This window comes from Berghia stephanieae, chromosome 10, assembly GCF_034508935.2.
Source record: "Berghia stephanieae isolate SIO BIC M18660-M18661 chromosome 10, UCSD_Bste_1.3, whole genome shotgun sequence".
Lineage (NCBI taxonomy): Eukaryota > Metazoa > Mollusca > Gastropoda > Nudibranchia > Aeolidiidae > Berghia > Berghia stephanieae.
In genome coordinates, this window is record NC_088369.1 from 46,270,312 (window position 1) to 46,293,771 (window position 23,460).

Genomic DNA, 23,460 nt, shown 5'->3' on the forward strand with positions numbered 1-23,460 from the left:
AGTTCAAGGTGAGTAGGGCGTAATTGGATGTCGAGGGATCAGAGTTCAAGGTGAGTAGGGCATATCATCCAACTTCAATCTTGGCTTCATAGAATTATGAAAATGACAAGACAAGACACATGGTGAATACTTTGAAGGTTTATATAAAATCTGTTTGTTTTACCCAGTTAATGCTAGACACATGGTAGATTAAAACTTTTAAAATATGCATGACACAATATAAGGAAAGAAATGTAAATTTTCCTGTCCTTATTTATTTATCGACTAATTTCCGGTTTAATGATGGATGTCTTGTTTTGTTCAAAGCCGTTTACAGTAATTTGTTTTATGGAATTCGTGAAGTCAGGACTTTGTAAATTGTATATAATAAAGGAGAACACAGGTATGTAAATTGTTAAATAATAAAGGAGAACACAGGTATGTAAATTGTTAAATAGTAAAGGAGAACACAGGTATGTAAATTGTTAAATAATAAAGGAGAACACAGATATGTAAATTGTTAAATAATAAAGGAGAACACAGATATGTAAATTGTTAAATAATAAAGGAGAACACAGATATGTAAATTGTTAAATCATAAAGGAGAACACAGATATGTAAATTGTTAAATAATAAAGGAGAACACAGATATGTAAATTGTTAAATAATAAAGGAGAACACAGATATGTAAAATGTTAAATAATAAAGGAGAACACAGATATGTAAATTGTTAAATAATAAAGGAGAACACAGATAAGTGAATTGTTAAATAATAAAGGAGAACACAGATATGTAAATTGTTAAATAATAAAGGAGAACACAGATATGTAAATTGTTAAATCATAAAGGAGAACACAGATATGTAAATTGTTAAATCATAAAGGAGAACACAGATATGTAAATTGTTAAATAATAAAGGAGAACACAGATATGTAAATTGTTAAATCATAAAGGAGAACACAGATATGTAAATTGTTAAATAATAAAGGAGAACACAGATATGTAAATTGTTAAATCATAAAGGAGAACACAGATAAGTGAATTGTTAAATAATAAAGGAGAACACAGATATGTAAATTGTTAAATAATAAAGGAGAACACAGATATGTAAATTGTTAAATAATAAAGGAGAACACAGATAAGTAAATTGTTAAATAATAAAGGAGAACACAGATATGTAAATTGTTAAATAATAAAGGAGAACACAGATATGTAAATTGTTAAATAATAAAGGAGAACACAGATATGTAAATTGTTAAATAATAAAGGAGAACACAGATATGTAAATTGTTAAATCATAAAGGAGAACACAGATATGTAAATTGTTAAATAATAAAGGAGAACACAGATATGTAAATTGTTAAATAATAAAGGAGAACACAGATATGTAAAATGTTAAATAATAAAGGAGAACACAGATATGTAAATTGTTAAATAATAAAGGAGAACACAGATAAGTGAATTGTTAAATAATAAAGGAGAACACAGATATGTAAATTGTTAAATAATAAAGGAGAACACAGATATGTAAATTGTTAAATCATAAAGGAGAACACAGATATGTAAATTGTTAAATCATAAAGGAGAACACAGATATGTAAATTGTTAAATAATAAAGGAGAACACAGATATGTAAATTGTTAAATCATAAAGGAGAACACAGATATGTAAATTGTTAAATAATAAAGGAGAACACAGATATGTAAATTGTTAAATCATAAAGGAGAACACAGATAAGTGAATTGTTAAATAATAAAGGAGAACACAGATATGTAAATTGTTAAATAATAAAGGAGAACACAGATATGTAAATTGTTAAATAATAAAGGAGAACACAGATAAGTAAATTGTTAAATAATAAAGGAGAACACAGATATGTAAATTGTTAAATAATAAAGGAGAACACAGATAAGTAAATTGTTAAATAATAAAGGAGAACACAGATAAGTGAATTGATTTTGATTGAGACCACGTAGACATTGTGTATTTGTTCAATAACGATTCGAATGAGTTTTTTGCTATCGACAATTGGTCGTCTTCTCTATTCTTCTACAATAATACATTATCTTGTAATGAAAGTCATAAACAATCAATTTCAATGGAAGACGGACAACACAACACGTGACATGCCTGATCGGTTGTGCCCGGTAGATTAACGACCACGCTTAACGGCGGAAAGTGGTGAGATCTGCATCCCGTGTATCCCCCAACGGTCATCAGATGATGGGGTTGATGATGATGATGATGATGATGATGATGATGATGATGGTGATGATGATGTTGATGATGATGATGATGATGATGATTTATTAATGAATCTATATTCTATTTCACCCATCTTCTCAAAACGTGATTGGTTTTAATGGTGTGATCTTTGGTGACAAGACCAGACAATTTACTGCTGAGTCACAGAGTCACAACATAAAAGTTAATTTTTGTCTATTTTCGGCACAGATAACTGGGCCTTCCTGTACGCCCAACGCCTGGCCTTGAAATTGGAATCTCCACTCTATGTTTGTTTCTGCTTGGTGCCAAAATTCCTTGAAGGAACGATACGTCATTTCGGCTTTATGATGAAAGGGCTTGCAGAGGTAGAAAAGGTAATGCCTTGACACTAGTGGTATAGATTTGCCTAAGAAATAAAGGGAATAACAAATGATTTCTCTTTCATAAAGCATAAATATATTGTCTGTCAATTCCACCATGTAACATGCTGATGGTTTTCTGCGGATCAGCAGAAATTTGCCATTTTGGAGGCAGAGGAGGAATTTACGATTTTTTTTGGTGATATACCTCATTTCAGCCACTTTTTGTGAAATTATCCTTTACTTTTTGTTGCCGCAAATCTTTCCATAAACAATCGGTGAAGAGATCTGGACTGTGCGAGTATTAATGATATTTATTGTCTCTATTGCTGTGACAGTGGGGAGTTCAGGCTATTAAAATTGGGCTCATACAGTAAAAATAACTTTTGCCTCTTAGTTTCCAAATATCTACACACTAGTTTGCACCAGGTTTTAGGCTTTGAATTGCCATCGGTTCATTTCAAAAATAAATGTTAACATCTTTTTTCTTTCAATTTTTAATTTTTTTTTTCTTGTTATAATCAAACTCTTTCTTTTCTGCCCCAATTTCTATAGCATTATGCCGTAGGTATGGGGATGAGGGGTAAAGATGTTTGTGATTGTTGATTGTTTGACTTTTGATCGGATGCATGTGTTTATGCCATCCTCTTATTATTGAAACTGTTTCTGACTCTGTTCTCAGTCATTAAGCTGAAGATAAAGTCTGATGGTTTTCATTTCTTGTTTAACATCTGAGGGTGCTGGTGTGTAGCACAAGATAAACTTGTCAAAACAAATGCTTGCATGAAATCAAGAAAGTCACAGTTAAAGTGCACGGGTGCAACCCTTGTCTTCATATCTGACATTATAAGCACACTTAACACATCTGTAAACAAACTGTGTTCATTAGAATAATTGTCTTGATCTATGATTTGATGATGACCGTATCTGGTGACAGTTTGAGCCCTCGCTTCACTTCCCTGCTTCTAGCTCTTTGTCAACGTCACCACAAGTGGGTAATGTGCCCATCCCTACCCCTCCACGGTGAGAGAATGCGAGTAAAGAGCCTTTTCCAAGGACTCAATTATGCAGCGAGCGTGGTGGCTCGAACCTTAGCCATCAGTAACTTCTAGTCTGACACTAAAACCCATGAAGACTCATATTTTGACGTCATTTTTAGGTTTGTGGACTGCCTTGTGAGTTGTCTTTAGTAGTGGTCAAGGAAGCATGTGATCCCATTGGTTGAATTGTTGAATACAACTCACTATTTGGTTTCTTTTGTTGCCAAATACTTGTCTTTTGATGTCATTTGTTGGTCAGTATCAGGCCATGAGTTTACGAGACCATGCTCGAACCCAGGATCTTCTGATCTGAAAACGGGTGTTACCACAAGACCACATAGCAGCACCCACGATCCTTTCAACTGAATGACATTGTTATGATCCCATTCCAGCGTCCTGCATCGACTCTAATGTCAATACAAAATCTATTGCAGAAATGACATTGTTATGATCCCATTCCAGCGTCCTGCACCGACTCTAATGTCAATACAAAATCTATTGCAGGAATGCAGACAACTCAACATTCCATTTCACCTGCTGCTCGGGGAAGCAAGCAAGACCATTCCACAATTCATCCAGGACAATAACATTGGAGGGATTGTGTGCGACTTCTCTCCCCTGAGAGTGCCAGCCAAGTGGGTCACTGACTTGAAGGAATCTCTCCCTGACAACATCCCACTATGCCAGGTTAGTTAGCCAGGCAGGCAGAGCAAGTGATGCTTTCCTTTAAACACTCTTTGCTGCTTTATTTGACTATAACTGCACCAAGTACTTGTTCAAATTATGATATTTTGAAGGATTTGCTCGCAAACATTATTAAAATAGCTGAAAATATTGCTATTTTACTTGCTTTCATTAATTATCAAACAATTTTAACAATAATTTATGGAGATAAAGTTAAGTGTTATGCTTTTTAGGTTGATTCAGATTTTTCCCTTCGCAATGTGAATTTTTTTCCGAAAAGAAAATTTCAAATTTTTAAAATTGTTACCTTAATACATCTGCCTGCATCTAAAGATATAAATGAAGGCTGAAGCTGGGACATTTTTTTAGAGCTTCTTCAGCTCAATCTGTAAGGCAATATAGATAAAGGATCGCGGGTGGTTGGATGGGAGCATCACCCTTGAATCATATACCTATGATGTTCGCATGGGTGTACGATCCGATAGTGATGTCGTTTCTTCTTCTCTTTACTAGCCTATACTGCTTCTTTGGTTTGTGATTGTATTTTTGACAGGGGATATTTTTTTTTCTGTAAATCTTCTGCCTGTTTGTTCTTGGTTATTTATAATTGAGCTTATGATATCTTTAGGTTATGATTTTGATTTACATTTGTACTATTTTTGTTAGATTGCTTGTTTTTTTGTTTCAGCGGTCTCTCATATAACCTCAATTGTGTTGGAAGAGACCTAAAGCAACAAACAAACAAAAAATAAAGGATCTTGTATCAAAAACAAGCCACAATGAGTGTGGTCAGTGACTGGCTGGGTGACTAGATGTTGTATTACTATATAAAGCACTCTACACACTTAATTTAACCCCACTGATATTCATGTCTTAACAAGTTCCTGTCTTCTGCGATGATTGTTGTAAGGTTTCTTATAGAAAAGAAAATGGGTTTGTACTTTTTGAAATTGTTGTTTGGTTCCCTATGACTTGCATACATTCAGCACTGAGCTTTGAGTAGGGTGAAACTATGGAAGTGTAGCGCTACGTAAATAATCATTTCTAATTTAGATTGAGTAAAAATGAAGACTAATAAGACTAGGGTTAGAATCGAACTTTTTAGGGATCGTGGTTAGCTCATACTGTAGAGTCACGATCTCCCCGGCCAGGCGGAGTTGTCGTACCAGTAAGGTTGCAGGTTCGAGCCCCCATCGTCGTGGCGAAATTTTTTTATTCTCTATTGTCTTCTGTCACTTTCCTACTCACTTCATCTCTTGTTGTCACCAACATAAGTGCCTGCTCCACTCACTTTTCTGAATTAAAAATAAAGATAACACAGACAATTTTTTTAATATTTGGATTTCTGTCTCATCGCCAGGTTGATGCTCATAATCTGGTCCCTTGCTGGGAAGCTTCACCCAAACTAGAGTACGGAGCGAGAACAATCCGGAACAAGATTCACAACCAGCTTGGAGGATTTATGACAGAATTCCCTCCCCTTGTAAAGCATCCTCATTACGGGACAAAAATGCCAGAGGTTGTTTTTTTTTTCTTTTGATTTTTTTTTTTTTAATTTTAATTTGTTTTGATTTCTTGGTTTTTAGTTTCTTCAATACAAGGGATTTCCAAAAAGACATCAGAATGATGCAAAATGAAAACAGTTTTGGATGCATCTACGTGAAACTCACACATTATAGACAGTCACTATTTAACTACTTTTCAATGCTTGCTGTTTTTTTGGGTTTTTTTGGAGGGGGGTGGGGGGCCATGAATAAGGCTTGTGGAAATTAAAAATTATAAGGCAATCTCCTAAATGTTTCATCTTTCATCTCATTTGATGACTGAATTTGGGTTTGCTTCCTAGAATTTTCCAACTGTTTTTGAAACAAGAACACCACTGAAAATCTTAAGACTAAGACATTTTATTCTCATCAAATGTTTTGGTTATTTATGATATGAGTTTCAGAAGGTTTTCTTGTTTTTGTAAACTAAAAGTGATCAACAGCTCTGACCTTTGACTTTGACCTTTCTGTAATTGGAGTCAAGGGCCTAAAACCCGTAGCATTCATTATATCTATAGATCGCGCTGAAATTGCACAACAAGGGAGAAACTTGAATTTCCTGTTTCTGTGTTTAGGGATAGATCAAATGGTTGTCGATTCAAAATTTATGACCATTTCCCAGTTTCTATTCAGACATCCCTCATAGTATTAGAACTCGGTACTAGACATCATTTTGCAATCCAGGACGAGATTTAATTGCTGTGCGGTAATGAAACGAAATTTAAATTTTTAAAAATTTCATTTTGTTACAGTACCAGAACCTTTTTATCATTGATTAAAATGACCTTGACCTTGTCAAAAAGTTTCAGATCTGAAGACCTCAATGATGTGTCAACTTTGAGACTTTTGGACAAGGTGAAGGTCATTTTGATATTGATATTTACTTGAAGTAAAAGTTTCCTCGTCATAATGAAAAATAATCAATGTTCAGTTGTAGTGCGGCAGTAAAATGAATGAAATTTCATCCACAGTATCAAATCATTATTATGTCAAGATGGTTTAAATGCTAACTTTTAATTGAATTTATATATTGTGCAGCTATTTGGTCTAGTGGTATGACACTCGTTTTCGGATCGGAAGGTCCTGAGTTCGAGCCTCGCTCGGCGCATAGTTGAGTCCTTGGAAAAGGCTCTTTGCTCACATTCTGTCACTGTATTCAGGTGTAAAATGAGTACCTGGCCGTGAACAGCGTTGTCTCTGTCGGACAAATTGTAACAGGCGTCATGTCCTGTTCTACATGTTACATGTTGCTGTTGGTCAGGACCCTTTGTAAAGCGCTTTGAACACATAGAGTGGATATTGCGCTATATAAAAGCTGCTCAAGTTTATATATTGAAGTATGAAATTTGGAATGTTTAATATTGACATGGGTGCAAGAGTGCCGGTCGATTGGATTACCGAAAAAAACGTCGCCGGCTTTTTGCGATTTGGATTTGATTGATTTTTTTTTTTTTCAAATGACGAGGTGAAGTCCGTGAATCTTGCAGGCTTTCTTATCTGTCTGGTCATAAGTAGACTTTCAGGCTTTTTGAGGTCCAGTTGCTTGCACCCATTTATTGACATTAGATATAGTTTCATAAAGGGATGAAAACTAAAATCTGACATTACAGGACATTTTTCTCTAATAATACAACTCCCCCCCCCCCCCCAAGGTTTCACCCCAGCATAATACCGATATGAGACTGCATTCACAATTTTAAAAATATTTCTGTAGTCAAGCTTCATGTTTTAATTACTTGAATTTTAAGACGTGGGTTTCAAACCACTTTTCTTCCCCCCCCCAGATTGTTGATTGGAAGAAAGCAGAAGTCTCCTTAGAGGTCGATCGATCCGTACAGGAAGTGAGTTGGGCCAAACCTGGCACCGAGGCAGGACTCAGAATGCTGGAATCCTTCTGTGAGAAAAGACTGAAGCATTTTTCTTCCAGTCGCAACGACCCAAACAAACAGGCCCTCAGCAATCTTTCCCCTTGGATTCATTTTGGTTCGTATCCATGGCAACCTTTATCCTTTCTGGTTTTTTTGACACTTTGTCGATTAACGGTGTGATAATTAGGGGTCTCTGTCTGTACATACTGGGTTCGAGTCTTGTTTTTGGAGGGGGGAAATTTGGTTTATTGGAAAATGTTCTTTCCTTTAATTTTCTCACCAGAATCAGACGCTCATTGACAGGTCTATAAATTCTCAAACGTCTGAAATCCGACAACTCAATGTTTTTTCAACCATAGAGAACATCATAGATAAAAATACATTTTAAGAACGTTTCTACTTCCTGAAAAACAAAACAAAATCTGGAAACGCAAAACTGGATGATTACCCAAACCGTCTCTCTCACTCTTTTTACTTCATCCACTGCACGCGTGCGACTGTCATGGGGATTTCCCCTTGGCAGTTGCCGTCTGCGTCTACCTTTCACTCTCATTCGTCGTGCTTGTGTTGGATTTTACTCTCGGGAGAGTTGTCCAACATACATTCACGACATTTCCTATCACCGATGTCTTCACACTAGACTGGAAAGAATAATATATCAATGGCCCATTGATCTAACCTCTGAAGTATTGTATTGCAAAGACGCTCAGTATTTCTTTGTGTTATAAATTTGTTTATCGTAACATTGCCTTAGGGATTTTGGGGTAATTTCTATAAGTAAAAACTAATAATTAATTCAGAACCGATACAGATGTTTGTGTATCTAATTTTATAAAATACAATTGAAATAGATTTTTTCATTCACTTTTTAAAAAAAATTCTCTAGAAATGACTGTGTTGAGTTGAGTTGTATAACAACACGCATTTCTGGTGTATTTTTCTTCATATTATTATTAGAAACTTTCTTACACATTTTTTTCTTTTTTCTCAGTTTGAATATTTTATTGATTTTCATTCATTTAAGGGGGATCGCAGGTGCTAATTGGGACAGTTCAGGTGAAAATTATCAATTTTTGGAAGTGACTGTTTTTGATCAATTTATTCATTCCTTATTTCATTCCAACCCATATTTTTTCCGAACGAATAGTTTAAAACAGTCAACAAAATGTAATTAAAAACCCCTAACCAACGTTATTGGGCTCAAAATCTGATAGATATTGAGTTTTTCTCAAAACCGTTATCCAATCACCATAAATATTTTTTGGGACTTGACTTGACTGACTTGACTTGACTGACTTGACTTGACTTGACTTGACTTGACTTGACTTGACTTGACTTGACTTGACTTGGCTTGACTTGACTTGACTTGACTTGACTTGACTTGACTTGACTTGACTTGACTTGACTTGACTTGACTTGACTTGACCATTTAAGACATTTTAATGCCAGATGTTCTGAAATTTGAAACTAAAACAGCTGATTTGCTACAACAAATGGTTGGCTACTTTGATTTTGTTTTTATTGAATAGTTTTGGGGTAAAAAATATTTTTCCTTTAAATATTTTCAAAAAAGTGAAGAAATTTTTATTTACATTTCAAAAACAATTTTTTTAAAACTTTGAAAGTGGAGATTTATAAAAGTAAGTCGCTAGCGATTTACAGCTATCCTTAAACTTTACATAAAAACTTTAAAATTTAAAAATTTAAAAAATCAAAGAAGAATTGATAAAATGGTGGAATTCCAAAAAAAACTTGTTTATTTTCCAAGATGGCCGCAATTTCCATGGCAATGAAGAGATTTTCAATTATTTTCTTTACCAAAATTTTTTTGTTACATGATAGCTGATGTATATAAACAAGATTAGTTTGATCAAGTTGTTCCAATTAAGGATTTTTGTAGTTTAGTATTGAGCCCCCTTAAGATCAGTAAAATTAAGCTTTTATATGGCTTAACCCATTTAGCCATTCACCCATCCATCCATCCATCCATCCATCCATCCATCCATCCATCCATCCATCCATCCATCCACCCATCCATCCATCCATCCATCCATCCATCCATCCATCCATCCATCCATCCACCCACCCATCCATCCACCCACTCATCTATCCATCCATCCATCCACCCACCCACTCATCGATCTATCCATCCACCCACTCATCCATCCATCCAATCCGTCCATCCATCCACCCACTCATCCACCCATCCACCCACCCATCCATCCACCCACTCATCTATCCATCCATCCATCCACCCACCCACTCATCCACCCACCCACTCATCCATCTATCCATCCACCCACTCATCCATCCATCCATCCATCCACTCATCCATCCATCCACTCATCCATCCATCCAATCCGTCCATCCATCCACAGGACAAATATCAGTCCAGAGATGCATCATAATGGTAAAGCAATTCCAGTCCAGACATGGTGAAAGCGTCGCAGCGTTTGTGGAAGAAGCTGTGATCAGACGGGAACTGGCTGATAATTTCTGTTTCTACAATGAGAACTACGACTCTGTCAAAGGTTTGTAACAACAAGAGATGAAGTGGGTAGAAAAGTGCCAGAAGACAATAGAGAATAAAAAAATTTTGCGGCGGTGGTGGGGTTTGAACCCGCGACCTTATTGGTACGACAACTCCGCCAGGTGGAGACAAGATTTCTAGAAAAGATTGTACTAAAACAACTTTCTTGTCACATGAAACATAATAACCTCGATGAGTGCTTTCAATCGGCCTATCGGCAAAATCATAGCACAGAAACAGCATTGATGAAAATCACAAATGACTTGCTGCAAATTATTGATCAAGGAAAAACCACCCTCCTTAGTCTTCTCGATTTTTCGACGGCCTTTGACACCATCGACCATGCCATACTACTTCGAAGGCTACACGTTACTTTCGGCATATCGGGCCCTGCTCTAAACTGGTTTGCATCATATCTTACTCAAAGAACTCAATCAGTTTTAATTGGGGAAGTAACTTTGTCAGAGCGTGACCTTCATTTTGGTGTACCTCAAGGATCCGTTTTAGGTCCAGTCCTTTTTGTACTTTACACTTCCCCTGTTGTGAGAATCTTAGAGCAACATTCTCTCGCTTACCATATGTACGCCGACGATACCCAGATATATAGCATGTGTTTGCAATCCGATATAGTTTCAAAGATAACTGTTTACGAACAATGCATCAACCATGTGATGAGATGGATGTCTGCAAATAGATTAAAATTAAATGGCGACAAGACTGAAGCCTTATTCATTGCTAGTTCAAATAATAAGACAGATCCATTTACACTGGCACTGACAATCAACGATAATGACAAAATACAACTCACAACATCAGCACAAAATCTCGGCATCACCTTAGAGAGTGATCTGTCTATGAATAAACATATTAACAATGTGAGAGCAATTGCTATCTGCATTCTAAGAAATATCAGAACAATCAGACCATTTATTAATAGGGAAACTTGCAACAAATTGGTAACATCTTTGATATTCCCGAAAATGGACTACTGCAATGCACTGTTTGGTGGTCTCACAAAGGACAAAATAAACAAACTCCAGCAAATACAGAACATGGCAGCCCGCGTTGTACTACAGAAAGACAGAAAAACTGCAGCTCCCAAATTACTACAGCAGCTGCATTGGCTGCCAGTGGACAAGCGGATTAAATATAAATCTTCAACTATCGTTTTCAAATGCCTGGAGGGCTCGTCACCAGCATATCTCTCAAACCTCGTTGAACGGTATAACCCACAGCGATCGCTTCGATCAACGAACGACCTCAAATTGAAAACACCCCGCTGTCGAGTGAAGGCTGGTGAACGCGCCTTTCAGCATTCTGGTCCAAGGTTGTGGAATTTACTACCACTAGAGATACGTTCTTCGTCTTCACTAGAGGAATTCAAGCGTCGATTGAATACATTCTTATTCCGACAGGCTTTCTTTTGATTATGTGTATAATTAGCATTGTTCGTGTACTGTGTTTGGGCTTAATGATTAAGTTAATCTATGGTATGCGCCCAGAGCCCTCCTGCTGAAGGGATGTTTGGCGCACTATAAATCTATACCATTATTATTATTATTAGTGGCAGAATTAAGAACTTTGGATTTCGCTCCAGTGATGCTGGGACCCTCTCAGAATTTTATTGATAGCATTAGGACAACTTAATCTAAGTTAAAATTTGAAGAAGATTGAAAAATATGTGATAATGATTCTCGTGTGAGGAGAAAGATAAGAATGTTTATGTGTTTGTGTGTTTTGAAAATTATTTTTGTTGTTTTCTATTTTAAAATTAGGTTTTGGTTTTCAAGCTATAATTTTTGGACATACCCCCTCCCCTTCCCGCCATAAACATATAAATAATGTTACTAATATGATAATCAGTATACCACCTATATGTTATGTCTAATGATGGGGGGGAGTTCATTCAGTTTTTTCATCATCCGTCATTTCCAAGTCTGTTCTATGTTTTGTTTGATTTATGGGTTGAAATATTTAAACCTCTGAAATATGTTACATGATATGAGTTGAGCTCGTGCATTCACGTCGAAGATTGACACAATCAGGATCGAACCCACCACCCTACTATCCTTCAAGGTTGTTAATTTTCCATTTTTTTATGGGATTCAGTATGTTACAAACCCTCAGTATATTTTTCCAATCACCTGCTAAACGAGAAAAAAAGTATGTACACAATGTCTTTGTATTGGAGTTCAGCACTCGGAATGGCAGGGCTGCCAAGTGTCCTGCATTTTCAGGCTGTCCTGCTGTCCCTCTTAAGGCAAAAATGTCCCACCGTCCCGCTTAAGGCAAAAATGTCCCGCCGTCCCGCTTAAGGCAAAAATGTCCCGCTGTCCCGCTTAAGGCAAAAATGTCCCGCTGTCCCGCTTAAGGCAAAAATGTCCAGCATTTCCCTGAATTGACTAAAAAATTGTTGTCTTTTTTTTTTTTTTAAATAAATTTTTCGTTGCCTCCACAGCAAACTTTTTAATTTGATCCCTTGCCCCCTCAAAAATGGACCAGATATTTTTGCGCACTGTTAAGAAGAACCATTTTTCTAGTCACATTGGCACTATAGTGCTAAATTATTTTGTCATTTGGTCATTTTAAGCTTTTTTTTATGTAGCCATAATTCTTTTGTCAAGTGTGGAGTGCATTACTACCATCCATATGCCAAATCAGATCACCCTTATTTGTCAATTATCACCACCTGTCATGGTTACTTGTGATGTCCCCCCCCCCCCCCCTCTGTCAAAAAAAAGTGTTTCACATTTTGACTTTGTGATTTTGGCAGCCCTGGAATGGGGTTAGTCAATGTGTTGTGGTAAAGTTCAGTAAACTTTGGTTCCTGAATTGGCACCCCTTATCCGTATCCTTGAATTTTTGTTCCAGGTGCTTACGACTGGGCCAAGAAAACATTGAAGGACCACAAGAATGATAAGCGGCCATATTTGTACACCCGAGACCAGCTTGACCAAGGCAAGACTCATGACGACCTGTGGAATGCTGCTCAGGTATTTGAAAGGAAATTAGAATTAAATGTGTGGAGTGAATGGCTCTAATAGTGTGGCTATGTGGTCTTGTGGTATGACACTCGCTTTTGGATTGGATGGTCCTGGGCTCGAGTCTCGCTCGGCACACAGTTGAGTCCTTGGAGAAGGCTCTTTAACAACATTCTCTCACCGTACTCAGGTGTAAAACGAGTACCTGGATGTTAATAGCGTTGTCTCTCTGAAAAAATTGTACTATCGCTTAACAGGCGTCATGTCCCGTCCTACATGTTAAATGTTGCTGTTGGCCAGGGACCCCTTGTAAAGCGCTTTGAGCACATTTAGTGGATATTTCGCTATATAAAAGCTCAATTTAAAAAAAAAAAATAGTACATCTGCTAAGATGTGGAAGCAACTTGGCTTTCGTTAGAATGAAATGAACTGTTATGTTTGATTTGGGAAATGACATTTTTTCCCTTGTAAGTTATTCATTGTTATGTATTCACTTATTTTTGAAAGTAATGGTTTGTAAACATTTGAGTGTATTCCTCCTAGTGTGATCTTGTGCTTGTGTCTGTACGAGAGTTTTAGGTGATCTCAAACTTAGTGCACTGATAGTGTGCTCTTGGAATCTACATCTGTTCCCTATTTGAACCAATTCCCCTTTGTCTTACTTTTTCGCGAGGGCTTTCAATTGCAAATCTAAAATTTTTTGACTTTCCCATTTTCAGTGTTTTTACTGGTGCTAAAATCACCTAAATGGTCGCAAGGGTGTAAACCCTTAAAAACAAAACATAGATACAAGGACTAGACTTCATCAGCCATGACACATCTAAACCCTTAAAAACAAAACATAGATACAAGGACTAGACTTCATCAGCCATGACACATCTAAACCCTTAAAAACAAAACATAGATACAAGGACTAGACTTCATCAGCCGTGACATATCTAAATCCTTAAAAACAAAACATAGATACAAGGACTAGACTTCATCAGCCATGACACATCTAAACCCTTAAAAACAAAACATAGATACAAGGACTAGACTTCATCAGCTGTGACACATCTAAACCCTTAAAAACAAAACATAGATACAAGGACTAGACTTCATCAGCCATGACACATCTAAACCCTTAAAAACAAAACATAGATACAAGGACTAGACTTCATCAGCTGTGACACATCTAAACCCTTAAAAAAAAACATAGATACAAGGACTAGACTTCATCAGCCATGACACATCTAAACCCTTAAAAACAAAACATAGATACAAGGACTAGACTTCATCAGCTGTGACACATCTAAACCCTTAAAAAAAACAACATAGATACAAGGACTAGACTTCATCAGCCATGACACATCTAACCCTTAAAAACAAAACATAGATACAAGGACTAGACTTCATCAGCCGTGACACATCTAAACCCTTAAAAACAAAACATAGATACAAGGACTAGACTTCATCAGCTGTGACACATGTAAACCCTTAAAAACAAAACATAGATACAAGGACTAGACTTCATCAGCCATGACACATCTAACACTTAAAAACAAAACATAGATACAAGGACAGACTATCATCAGCTGTGACCATGTAAACCCTTAAAAACAAAACATAGATACAAGGACTAGACTTCATCAGCCATGACACATCTAACCCTTAAAAACAAAACATAGATACAAGGACTAGACTTCATCAGCCATGACACATCTAAACCCTTAAAAACAAAACATAGATACAAGGACTAGACTTCATCAGCCATGACACATCTAAACCCTTAAAAACAAAACAAAGATACAAGGACTAGACTTCATCAGCCGTGACACATGTAAACCCTTAAAAACAAAACATAGATACAAGGACTAGACTTCATCAGCTGTGACACATCTAAACCCTTAAAAACAAAACAAAGATACAAGGACTAGACTTCATCAGCCGTGACACATCTAAACCCTTAAAAACAAAACAAAGATACAAGGACTAGACTTCATCAGCCGTGACACATGTAAACCCTTAAAAAACAAAACATAGATACAAGGACTAGACTTCATCAGCCGTGACATATGTAAACCCTTAAAAACAAAACATAGATACAAGGACTAGACTTCATCAGCCGTGACACATCTAAACCCTTAAAAACAAAACAAAGATACAAGGACTAGACTTCATCAGCCGTGACACATCTAAACCCTTAAAAACAAAACATAGATACAAGGACTAGACTTCATCAGCCGTGACACATGTAAACCCTTAAAAACAAAACATAGATACAAGGACTAGACTTCATCAGCCATGACACATCTAAACCCTTAAAAACAAAACATAGATACAAGGACTAGACTTCATCAGCCGTGACATATCTAAACCCTTAAAAACAAAACATAGATACAAGGACTAGACTTCATCAGCCATGACACATCTAAACCCTTAAAAACAAAACAAAGATACAAGGACTAGACTTCATCAGCCATGACACATCTAAACCCTTAAAAACAAAACATAGATACAAGGACAAGACTTCATCAGCCGTGACATATCTAAACCCTTAAAAACAAAACATAGATACAAGGACTAGACTTCATCAGCCATGACACATCTAAACCCTTAAAAACAAAACATAGATACAAGGACTAGACTTCATCAGCTGTGACACATCTAAACCCTTAAAAACAAAACATAGATACAAGGACTAGACTTCATCAGCCGTGACACATCTAAACCCTTAAAAACAAAACATAGATACAAGGACTAGACTTCATCAGCTGTGACACATCTAAACCCTTAAAAACAAAACATAGATACAAGGACTAGACTTCATCAGCCATGACACATCTAAACCCTTAAAAACAAAACATAGATACAAGGACTAGACTTTATCAGCCATGACACATGTAAACCCTTAAAAACAAAACAAAGATACAAGGACTAGACTTCATCAGCCGTGACACATCTCCCCTCGTAATAACACATGGTAACTTTTTTCTTCTTTTTTTTAACCTCAGGAATGGGAGACACCCAATGTTTGTCATTGCTTTGCCAATTTAGATTTATCTTCGTCTTTTAAATATGACAATTAACAGGTATAGGGATATTGACCTTAAACCCCCCCCCCCCCCAAAAAAAAATAAAACCAAAAAAAAAAAAACAAATTAAAAAAAAAACAAAAAAAAAACAAAAAAAAACAACAAAATAACGCATGGTAACTTAGTAACGGGTTCTAAACTATCGGAACAATGGCGGACGCCCTTATGAAATACTTCTCCGACGAGCATAAAAACGTATCCAGAGGAGAAAAGCTTTATAAATCTGATCATGTTTTGACTTTTATATATTCTGATCACATGACATAATATGAAAATGTTCTAGCCAGCATGAAGAATAAAAGTACCGAATTTCTTTGTTTAGAACCAAGCTGCTGGTTGCTGGGCAGACGTGACATCAGACTATTGAATCCTGTCCATGAGCTGGTCTCTCATTCTCACTCCCCAGATTCAACTTGTCAAAGAGGGCAAAATGCACGGATTTCTTCGCATGTACTGGGCCAAAAAGATCCTGGAGTGGACGGAATCCCCGGAGGAGGCATTGGCATGCGCCATCTACCTCAATGACAGATACAGCTTGGATGGGAGGGATCCCAACGGTTATGTCGGTGAGTGGGCGGGGCTTTCTCTCCATTTATTACTTCTGTCTCAGACTGGGTGGGGGCAGGGACAATGTCGGAGAGTGGGCGGAGCTTTTTCTCCATTTATTACTTTTGTCTCAGACTGGGTGGGGGCAGGGGCAATGTCGGTGAGTGGGCGGAGCTTTCTCTCCATTTATTACTTCTGTCTCAGACTGGTTGGGGGCAGGGACAATGTCGGTGAGTGGGCGGAGCTTTCTCTCCATTTATTACTTCTGTCTCAGACTGTGTGGGGGCAGGGACAATGTCGGTGAGTGGGCGGAGCTTTCTCTCCATTTATTACTTCTGTCTCAGACTGGGTGGGGGCAGGGACAATGTCGGTGAGTGGGCGGAGCTTTCTCTCCATTTATTACTTCTGTCTCAGACTGGGTGGGGGCAGGGACAATGTCGGTGAGTGGGCGGAGCTTTCTCTCCATTTATTACTTCTGTCTCAGACTGGGTGGGGGCGGAGCTTTCTCTCCATTTATTACTTCTGTCTCAGACTGGGTGGGGGCAGGGACAATGTCGGTGAGTGGGCGGAGCTTTCTCTCCATTTGTTACTTCTGTCTCAGAAGTATGTGACTGGTATGTGAAGCTGTGAGATATTTCCTCCTTTAAATAAATTCTGACTTGAGGTCTGGATTGGCAGCTCTGTATTCTGAACCAGGTTGTAGTTACTTTAATCCCATCATTACTTATATTTTTCTAAGAAGAAGAATTTTCACATTATTTAAGTCACTGTTTTTAATTGTGATATGATATTTGTAGTTGAAAAAAGATTTGTTTTTGCCAATTTTCTTCCAGTCCGAGCAACCAACTAAATTAAATTTTTAAAAAATATTTTTTTTGGTTTTGAAAAGTACAGAAAATCTCAAATTAATTCCAAGCTGCTTTAGAAGTTGTGGCTGTAAAAAGTAATAAACAAAATTCAATACAACAGCTTCAAAAAAGAACAAAACACCAAACATGGAATGTATCCAGGGTATCCAGCGACGTCGGATAAACTCAGACATTTGACCTTTGGTCTGATAAGTCAGAAATTCATTGTCCGAGGTCAGATTATTTCTCCAACGCTCTCAACTTGGTCGGATATTTTGTTTATTTGATATTGCACTACTTGAAAAAGCTCAATTTAACTTTTTTTAATTTTACGATTCCCCAGGTTGTATGTGGTCCATCTGTGGCATTCACGACCAGGGCTGGGCAGAGCGGGACGTCTTTGGGAAAATACGATACATGAACTACCAGGGATGCAAACGCAAGTTTGACGTGCCCAACTTTGTCAAAAAATACAGTAAGAAAGCTGCTTGAAGCAAAGGATTGAATAGGATTGACCCCTACTGTTGTCGACCGCAGTCATCGTTGAGTTATATAGCCTGACACTGAGACCCAAAAGGACTGGTCTTTTGACGTCATTATTTGGTTTTTGCATCGCCTAGTGAGTTGTCGTTAGTAGTGCTCATGGAAACAAGTGGTCTCATTGGTTGAACTATTGAATACAATTCATGATATGTTTTCTTTTGTGGCCAATTGGTCAGTGTCAGGCTATAAGTTAATGATGGCACGGTTCTAGTGTCAGGCTATAAGTTAATGATGGCTACGGTTCTAGTGTCATGCTATAAGTTAACGATGGCTACGATTCTAGTGTCAGGCTATAAGTTAATGATGGCTACGGTTCTAGTGTCAGGCTATAAGTTAATGATGGCTACGGTTCTAGTGTCAGGCTATAAGTTAATGATGGCTACGGTTCTAGTGTCAGGCTATAAGTTAACGATGGCTACGATTCTAGTGTCAGGCTATAAGTTAATGATGGCTACGGTTCTAGTGTCAGGCTATAAGTTAATGATGGCTACGGTTCTAGTGTCAGGCTATAAGTTAACGATGGCTACGGTTCTAGTGTCAGGCTACAAGTTAATGATGGCTACGGTTCTAGTGTCAGGCTCAATTAATTGGTTGTAAAATTGCAAATCTACAAAGCAACGTTTTTGCCCAGGTGGCTGGGCATATTCAACTCGGAGCACGGAAAGGCAACTTTCTCTTTATTTTTGGACTGATTACTATTTTTGGGGGCTCCAATTACTATTTTTGGGGGCTCCAATTACTATTTTTGGGGGCTCCCATTACTATTTTTGGGGGCTCCCATTACTATTTTTGGGGGTCCAATTACTATTTTTGGGGGCTCCAATTACTATTTTTGGGGGCTCCAATTACTATTTTTGGGGGCTCCAATTACTATTTTTGGGGGCTCCAATTACTATTTTGGGGGGCTCCAATTACTATTTTTGGGGACTCCAATTACTATTTTTGTGGGCTCCAATTACTATTTTTGGGGGCTCCAATTACTATTTTGGGGGCTCCAATTACTATTTTTGGAGGCTCCAATTACTATTTTTGGGGGCTCCAATTGCGGCTCCAATTACTATTTTGGGGGCTCCAATTACTATTTTTGGGGCTCCAATTACTATTTTTGGGGGCTCCAATTACTATTTTTGGGGGCTCCAATTACTAATTTGGGGGGCTCCAATTACTATTTTTGGGGACTCCAATTACTATTTTTGTGGGCTCCAATTACTATTTTTGGGGGCTCCAATTACTATTTTTGGGGGCTCCAATTACTATTTTTGGAGGCTCCAATTACTATTTTCGGGGGCTCCAATAACTATTTTTGGGGGCTCCAATTGCGGCTCCAATTACTATTTTTGGGGGCTCCAATTACTATTTTTGGGGGCTCCAATTACTATTTTCGGGGTCTCCAATTACTATTTTATGATTTTTTTTTTTTGGCAAGTCTGTATTTAGTAAACTGTTAATACTCTTATCAATAAACTTCAATAATTGTGAAAGTCGGCTATGATCGTTGAAAATCTTCACACTGTTTGTCATCTTAAAATTTGAGGGTATTTGGATTTATTTTGAAGAAATTAGTGATTATTATTATTATTATTATTATTATTATTATTATTATTATTATTATTATTATTATTATTATTATTATTATAGCAGTGATATCCACAAATACTGCTCAGATACATTATACAATCGTTTTCTGGATTCACACATGTTGTTTTTCCTTTTACTGTATTATAAGCAGCACAAAAGTCAAACACATTCAGTTCAAATTTCGACAAATAACTGGACCTGAAGGGATTTTTTTTGTTCGATGATGAAATGAGTTTTAAGGATAATAATTTTTTAAAAGAATCAAATTAAATCCTATTTTATTTTTTATTACTTGGCCTTTTTAAAACCCACCCTTAACTCTGAGCAGATTTTGTTAAATGTTTGATTGGATGGAACGACTGAAATTTGTAGAAATAACTATCAGAGGTTTTGTAGTGGAATTGATAAAAAATATTTGAGCATCAAGTTGTTTACTTTTCAACATTATCCTGTTAAGACCTGCGACACATAACACTGTTCCAAAGAACCAATCAGTGATCAGAATGAAATCTTAAAGAAAATCATTTCATGTTGTATTTTTTTAAAATCCGTGTCAAGTCAGAACTTGTCATTCGTTTTTATATGAGATGAAATAATGAGTGATTTGTCATGTTCTTGTGGATTGTGTGATTCATACTCTCAGTATCGTTAATTTCACTAATATTAAACTGCATGACCCTGTGAACTGTAAAAAAAATAATGTACAAAAATTAATATAACCGCTTGGTAAAAAAAACCCAAAATACCAAAACACGGAACATTTTGGACTCAAAACCCTTCTTCAGCTGATAATAAAAACGGTAAAAGCATCAATACTTCCCTTTGTATCCAGACAGACTCCATAAAAGTATTTGGGACATTTTGTCAGCAAGTACGATCTCAAAAGGAAGGTTTTTGCCTGGGTGGGTTCCTGACCTCCCACAGTGGGCGGGGAGGTACATACTGTGTCTTCTATCCCCCTATGTCTGGGTGGGGTTCTTGACCTCCCATAGTGGGCGGGGAGGTACATACTGTGTCTTCTATCCCCCTAGATCTGTGTGTGGTTCCTGACCTCCCACAGTGGGCGGGGAGGTACATACTGTGTCTTCTATCCCCCTATGTCTGGGTGGGGTTCCTGACCTCCCACAGTGGGCGGGGAGGGACATACTGTGTCTTCTATCCCCCTATGTCTGGGTGGGGTTCCTGACCTCCCATAGTGGGCGGGGAGGTACATACTGTGTCTTCTATCCCCCTAGATCTGTGTGTGGTTCCTGACCTCCCACAGTGGGCGGGGAGGTACATACTGTGTCTTCTATCCCCCTAGATCTGTTTTCCAACTCTCTGTCTTTGTCTTGGAATGAGATTATTTGGTTTAGTCCTGGCCCTGGCTGGATGCCCTTGCTGAGAGGGAAACAGTCAAATGAATAGTTAGTTTTGGGAGATTATATTTTTTTTCCTTGTAAATCATCTCTCTGTTATGCACTGTGTTATGTTTTCTTTATATTATATATGATTTGTAAAACATTCGAGTGTATTCCTTCTAGTGGGGACCTGTGCTTGTGTCTGGGTGAGACTTTTAGGTGATCTCAAACTAAGTACTTTGATAGTGTGCTCTTGGAATCTATATCTGTTTCCTATTTGAACCAATTCCCCTTTGTCTTACCTTTTCTCGGGTGCTTTAATTGTAATTCTAGAAATTTTTACTATCCCATTTTCTTTCTTTCTACCACCGCTGATATGACCTAAATGTGTTGCAAGCGCCGTAAATGCTTTAGAAAAAAACAAACAAAAAAAAACAAAGGTATTTGCCATGTCTTGTCTCCTGAGATGATCTCAAAATTTCAAGATTGTACTTGTCCAAATGATACGAGGCTGCCCGAAGCTGTGGACTGTCAAAAGTAATAGTCAAAAATGAATAGAACAGCTTAAAAAAAAGAACAAAATACCAAACACGGTTTATGTTGTTGGCTGAAGAAGGGGTTTGAGCCTGAAACGTTCCGTGTTTTGTATTTTGTTCATTTTTGAAGTTGTTATATTCATTTTGGTTGATCAAGATTGTCGTTGCCGACAAGATGTGTCAATTGTTTTGGGAGCGTTCACATATTACGTCATCAAAAATTTGCCCTTTTTAGCCCCCCCCCCCCCCCCTCTCCCCCAAGTCATCACTTGTCATCATTGACCTGACCCCCCCCCCCCCAACAGATGATGACGTCATCTAATTTAATAAAAACTAAAAGATAACTTTAATTTCACAATATTTATTATTCGTTTTTCAAACCATAAACATTGATTATCAACGTTTGATAAAACACATTCAGACATTTTATTAATTTCAGAAACTGTTGATAATTTATGTTTTACAATACAATGGGGACATAAAATTTAAATTTGCAAAGATAAAATCTAACAAACATTATTTAAATTAGGCAACTTGGTGCAGGTGCTATTAAAAAAAATTCAGAAAGTGTAATTTAAAATAGTATAGGAGGCAAATTATTTTATAGCATATTATTAGTCTTTTAGTGGAATGAATTTCTGTTTCAATTTCCAAACATAAAATTAATTGATTCAAAAATGTTTCTGCCTTGGACCTCTGGCAATATACTATAAATAGTATCATCAATTTCATCTTCATCGTCATCATTTTCTCCCATTTGCTGTTCTTCATGTATGCCGCATTTTCGTGAATGGTCTTTCATTGCTGTGATCGAGGAGTGATACAATGAACATTTAGGGCAAGTTCGCCTTTTGAGAAGTGATACCCCTTTCCCATTTTGTTTCTTGAGAGATGGGCAATACTCATCATAGCAATTTATCTTTAGCTGTTTTGAAAGGAACAAACTTTGAAATAGGCTTAATTTGCCTATGTTTTGATGACATCATCTTGGGTCTGACCCCCCCCCCCCCCCCATGTCAACACATGTCAACATTTGGTAGACCCCCCCCCTCCCCCCCTAGCTGATGACGTAATATGTGAACGCTCCCTTTCTGCCTTCTGTCTGGATAATGAGTGATGTGCTCAGATTTTTACTGTCGAAATGTTCTGTGTTTGGTAATTTGCTCTTTTTCGAAGCTGTCATTATGATAATTTTTGTTCACAATGTTTTATCAGATTATTTATCCTAGATGCAAGGGTGCAAGAGTGCTGGCCGATTGGATTACCGAAAAAAACGTCGCCGGCTTTTTGCGATTAGGATTTGGATTTTTTGTTTTTTTTGTTTAGGTCCCAACAATCGGGTCGGGTACGTCCATATGATTAAGCGAAACTTTTGAATCACGATGCTACTGTGACCCGGAAGTGATAGTTATATTATTAAATTTGAATCTTGCAGGCTTTTTCAGATTATATGTCTGGTCATAAGTAGACTTGCAGGCTTTTTGAAGTCCAGTTGCTTGCACCCATGCCTAGATGCATCGTCTTCCCATATTGTGTTCAAGGCAAATTCCATCATCCATTCAGTATTAATAATAATCCACATCCTAGTCAAGTTCCAATATCCATCCATTTTCAACGTTTTCCCTTTTTTTAGTACCGTACTTCAGTATTCCCGGCATGTCTCGTGCTAACCTTGAAATAAATCTCAAATGAACTTTGACAGCAGATTTATTGCTGACCTTACCTGAACTTTAGACAGATGGTGCATAAGGCCTGGACATCTTCCTTCCATTTCATTCAGTCCT

General features: G+C 37.2%; 1 protein-coding gene across 1 annotated transcript in view; it reads left to right on the forward strand.

The window, feature by feature from the left end:
• Positions 1–22,705, forward strand: part of LOC144955862 (deoxyribodipyrimidine photo-lyase-like) — a 31,279-nt gene extending 8,574 nt beyond the window's left edge. Inside the window, exons 3-10 of the mRNA XM_078886078.1 lie at positions 2,434–2,579; positions 4,109–4,291; positions 5,649–5,807; positions 7,617–7,815; positions 10,079–10,231; positions 13,102–13,223; positions 16,692–16,851; positions 18,023–22,705. Coding sequence (XP_078742204.1) covers positions 2,434–2,579; positions 4,109–4,291; positions 5,649–5,807; positions 7,617–7,815; positions 10,079–10,231; positions 13,102–13,223; positions 16,692–16,851; positions 18,023–18,171 — 1,271 coding nt within the window. The 3' untranslated portion in view covers positions 18,172–22,705. The remainder of the gene's footprint in view (positions 1–2,433; positions 2,580–4,108; positions 4,292–5,648; positions 5,808–7,616; positions 7,816–10,078; positions 10,232–13,101; positions 13,224–16,691; positions 16,852–18,022) is intronic.
• The last annotated feature ends 755 nt before the right edge of the window (positions 22,706–23,460 follow it).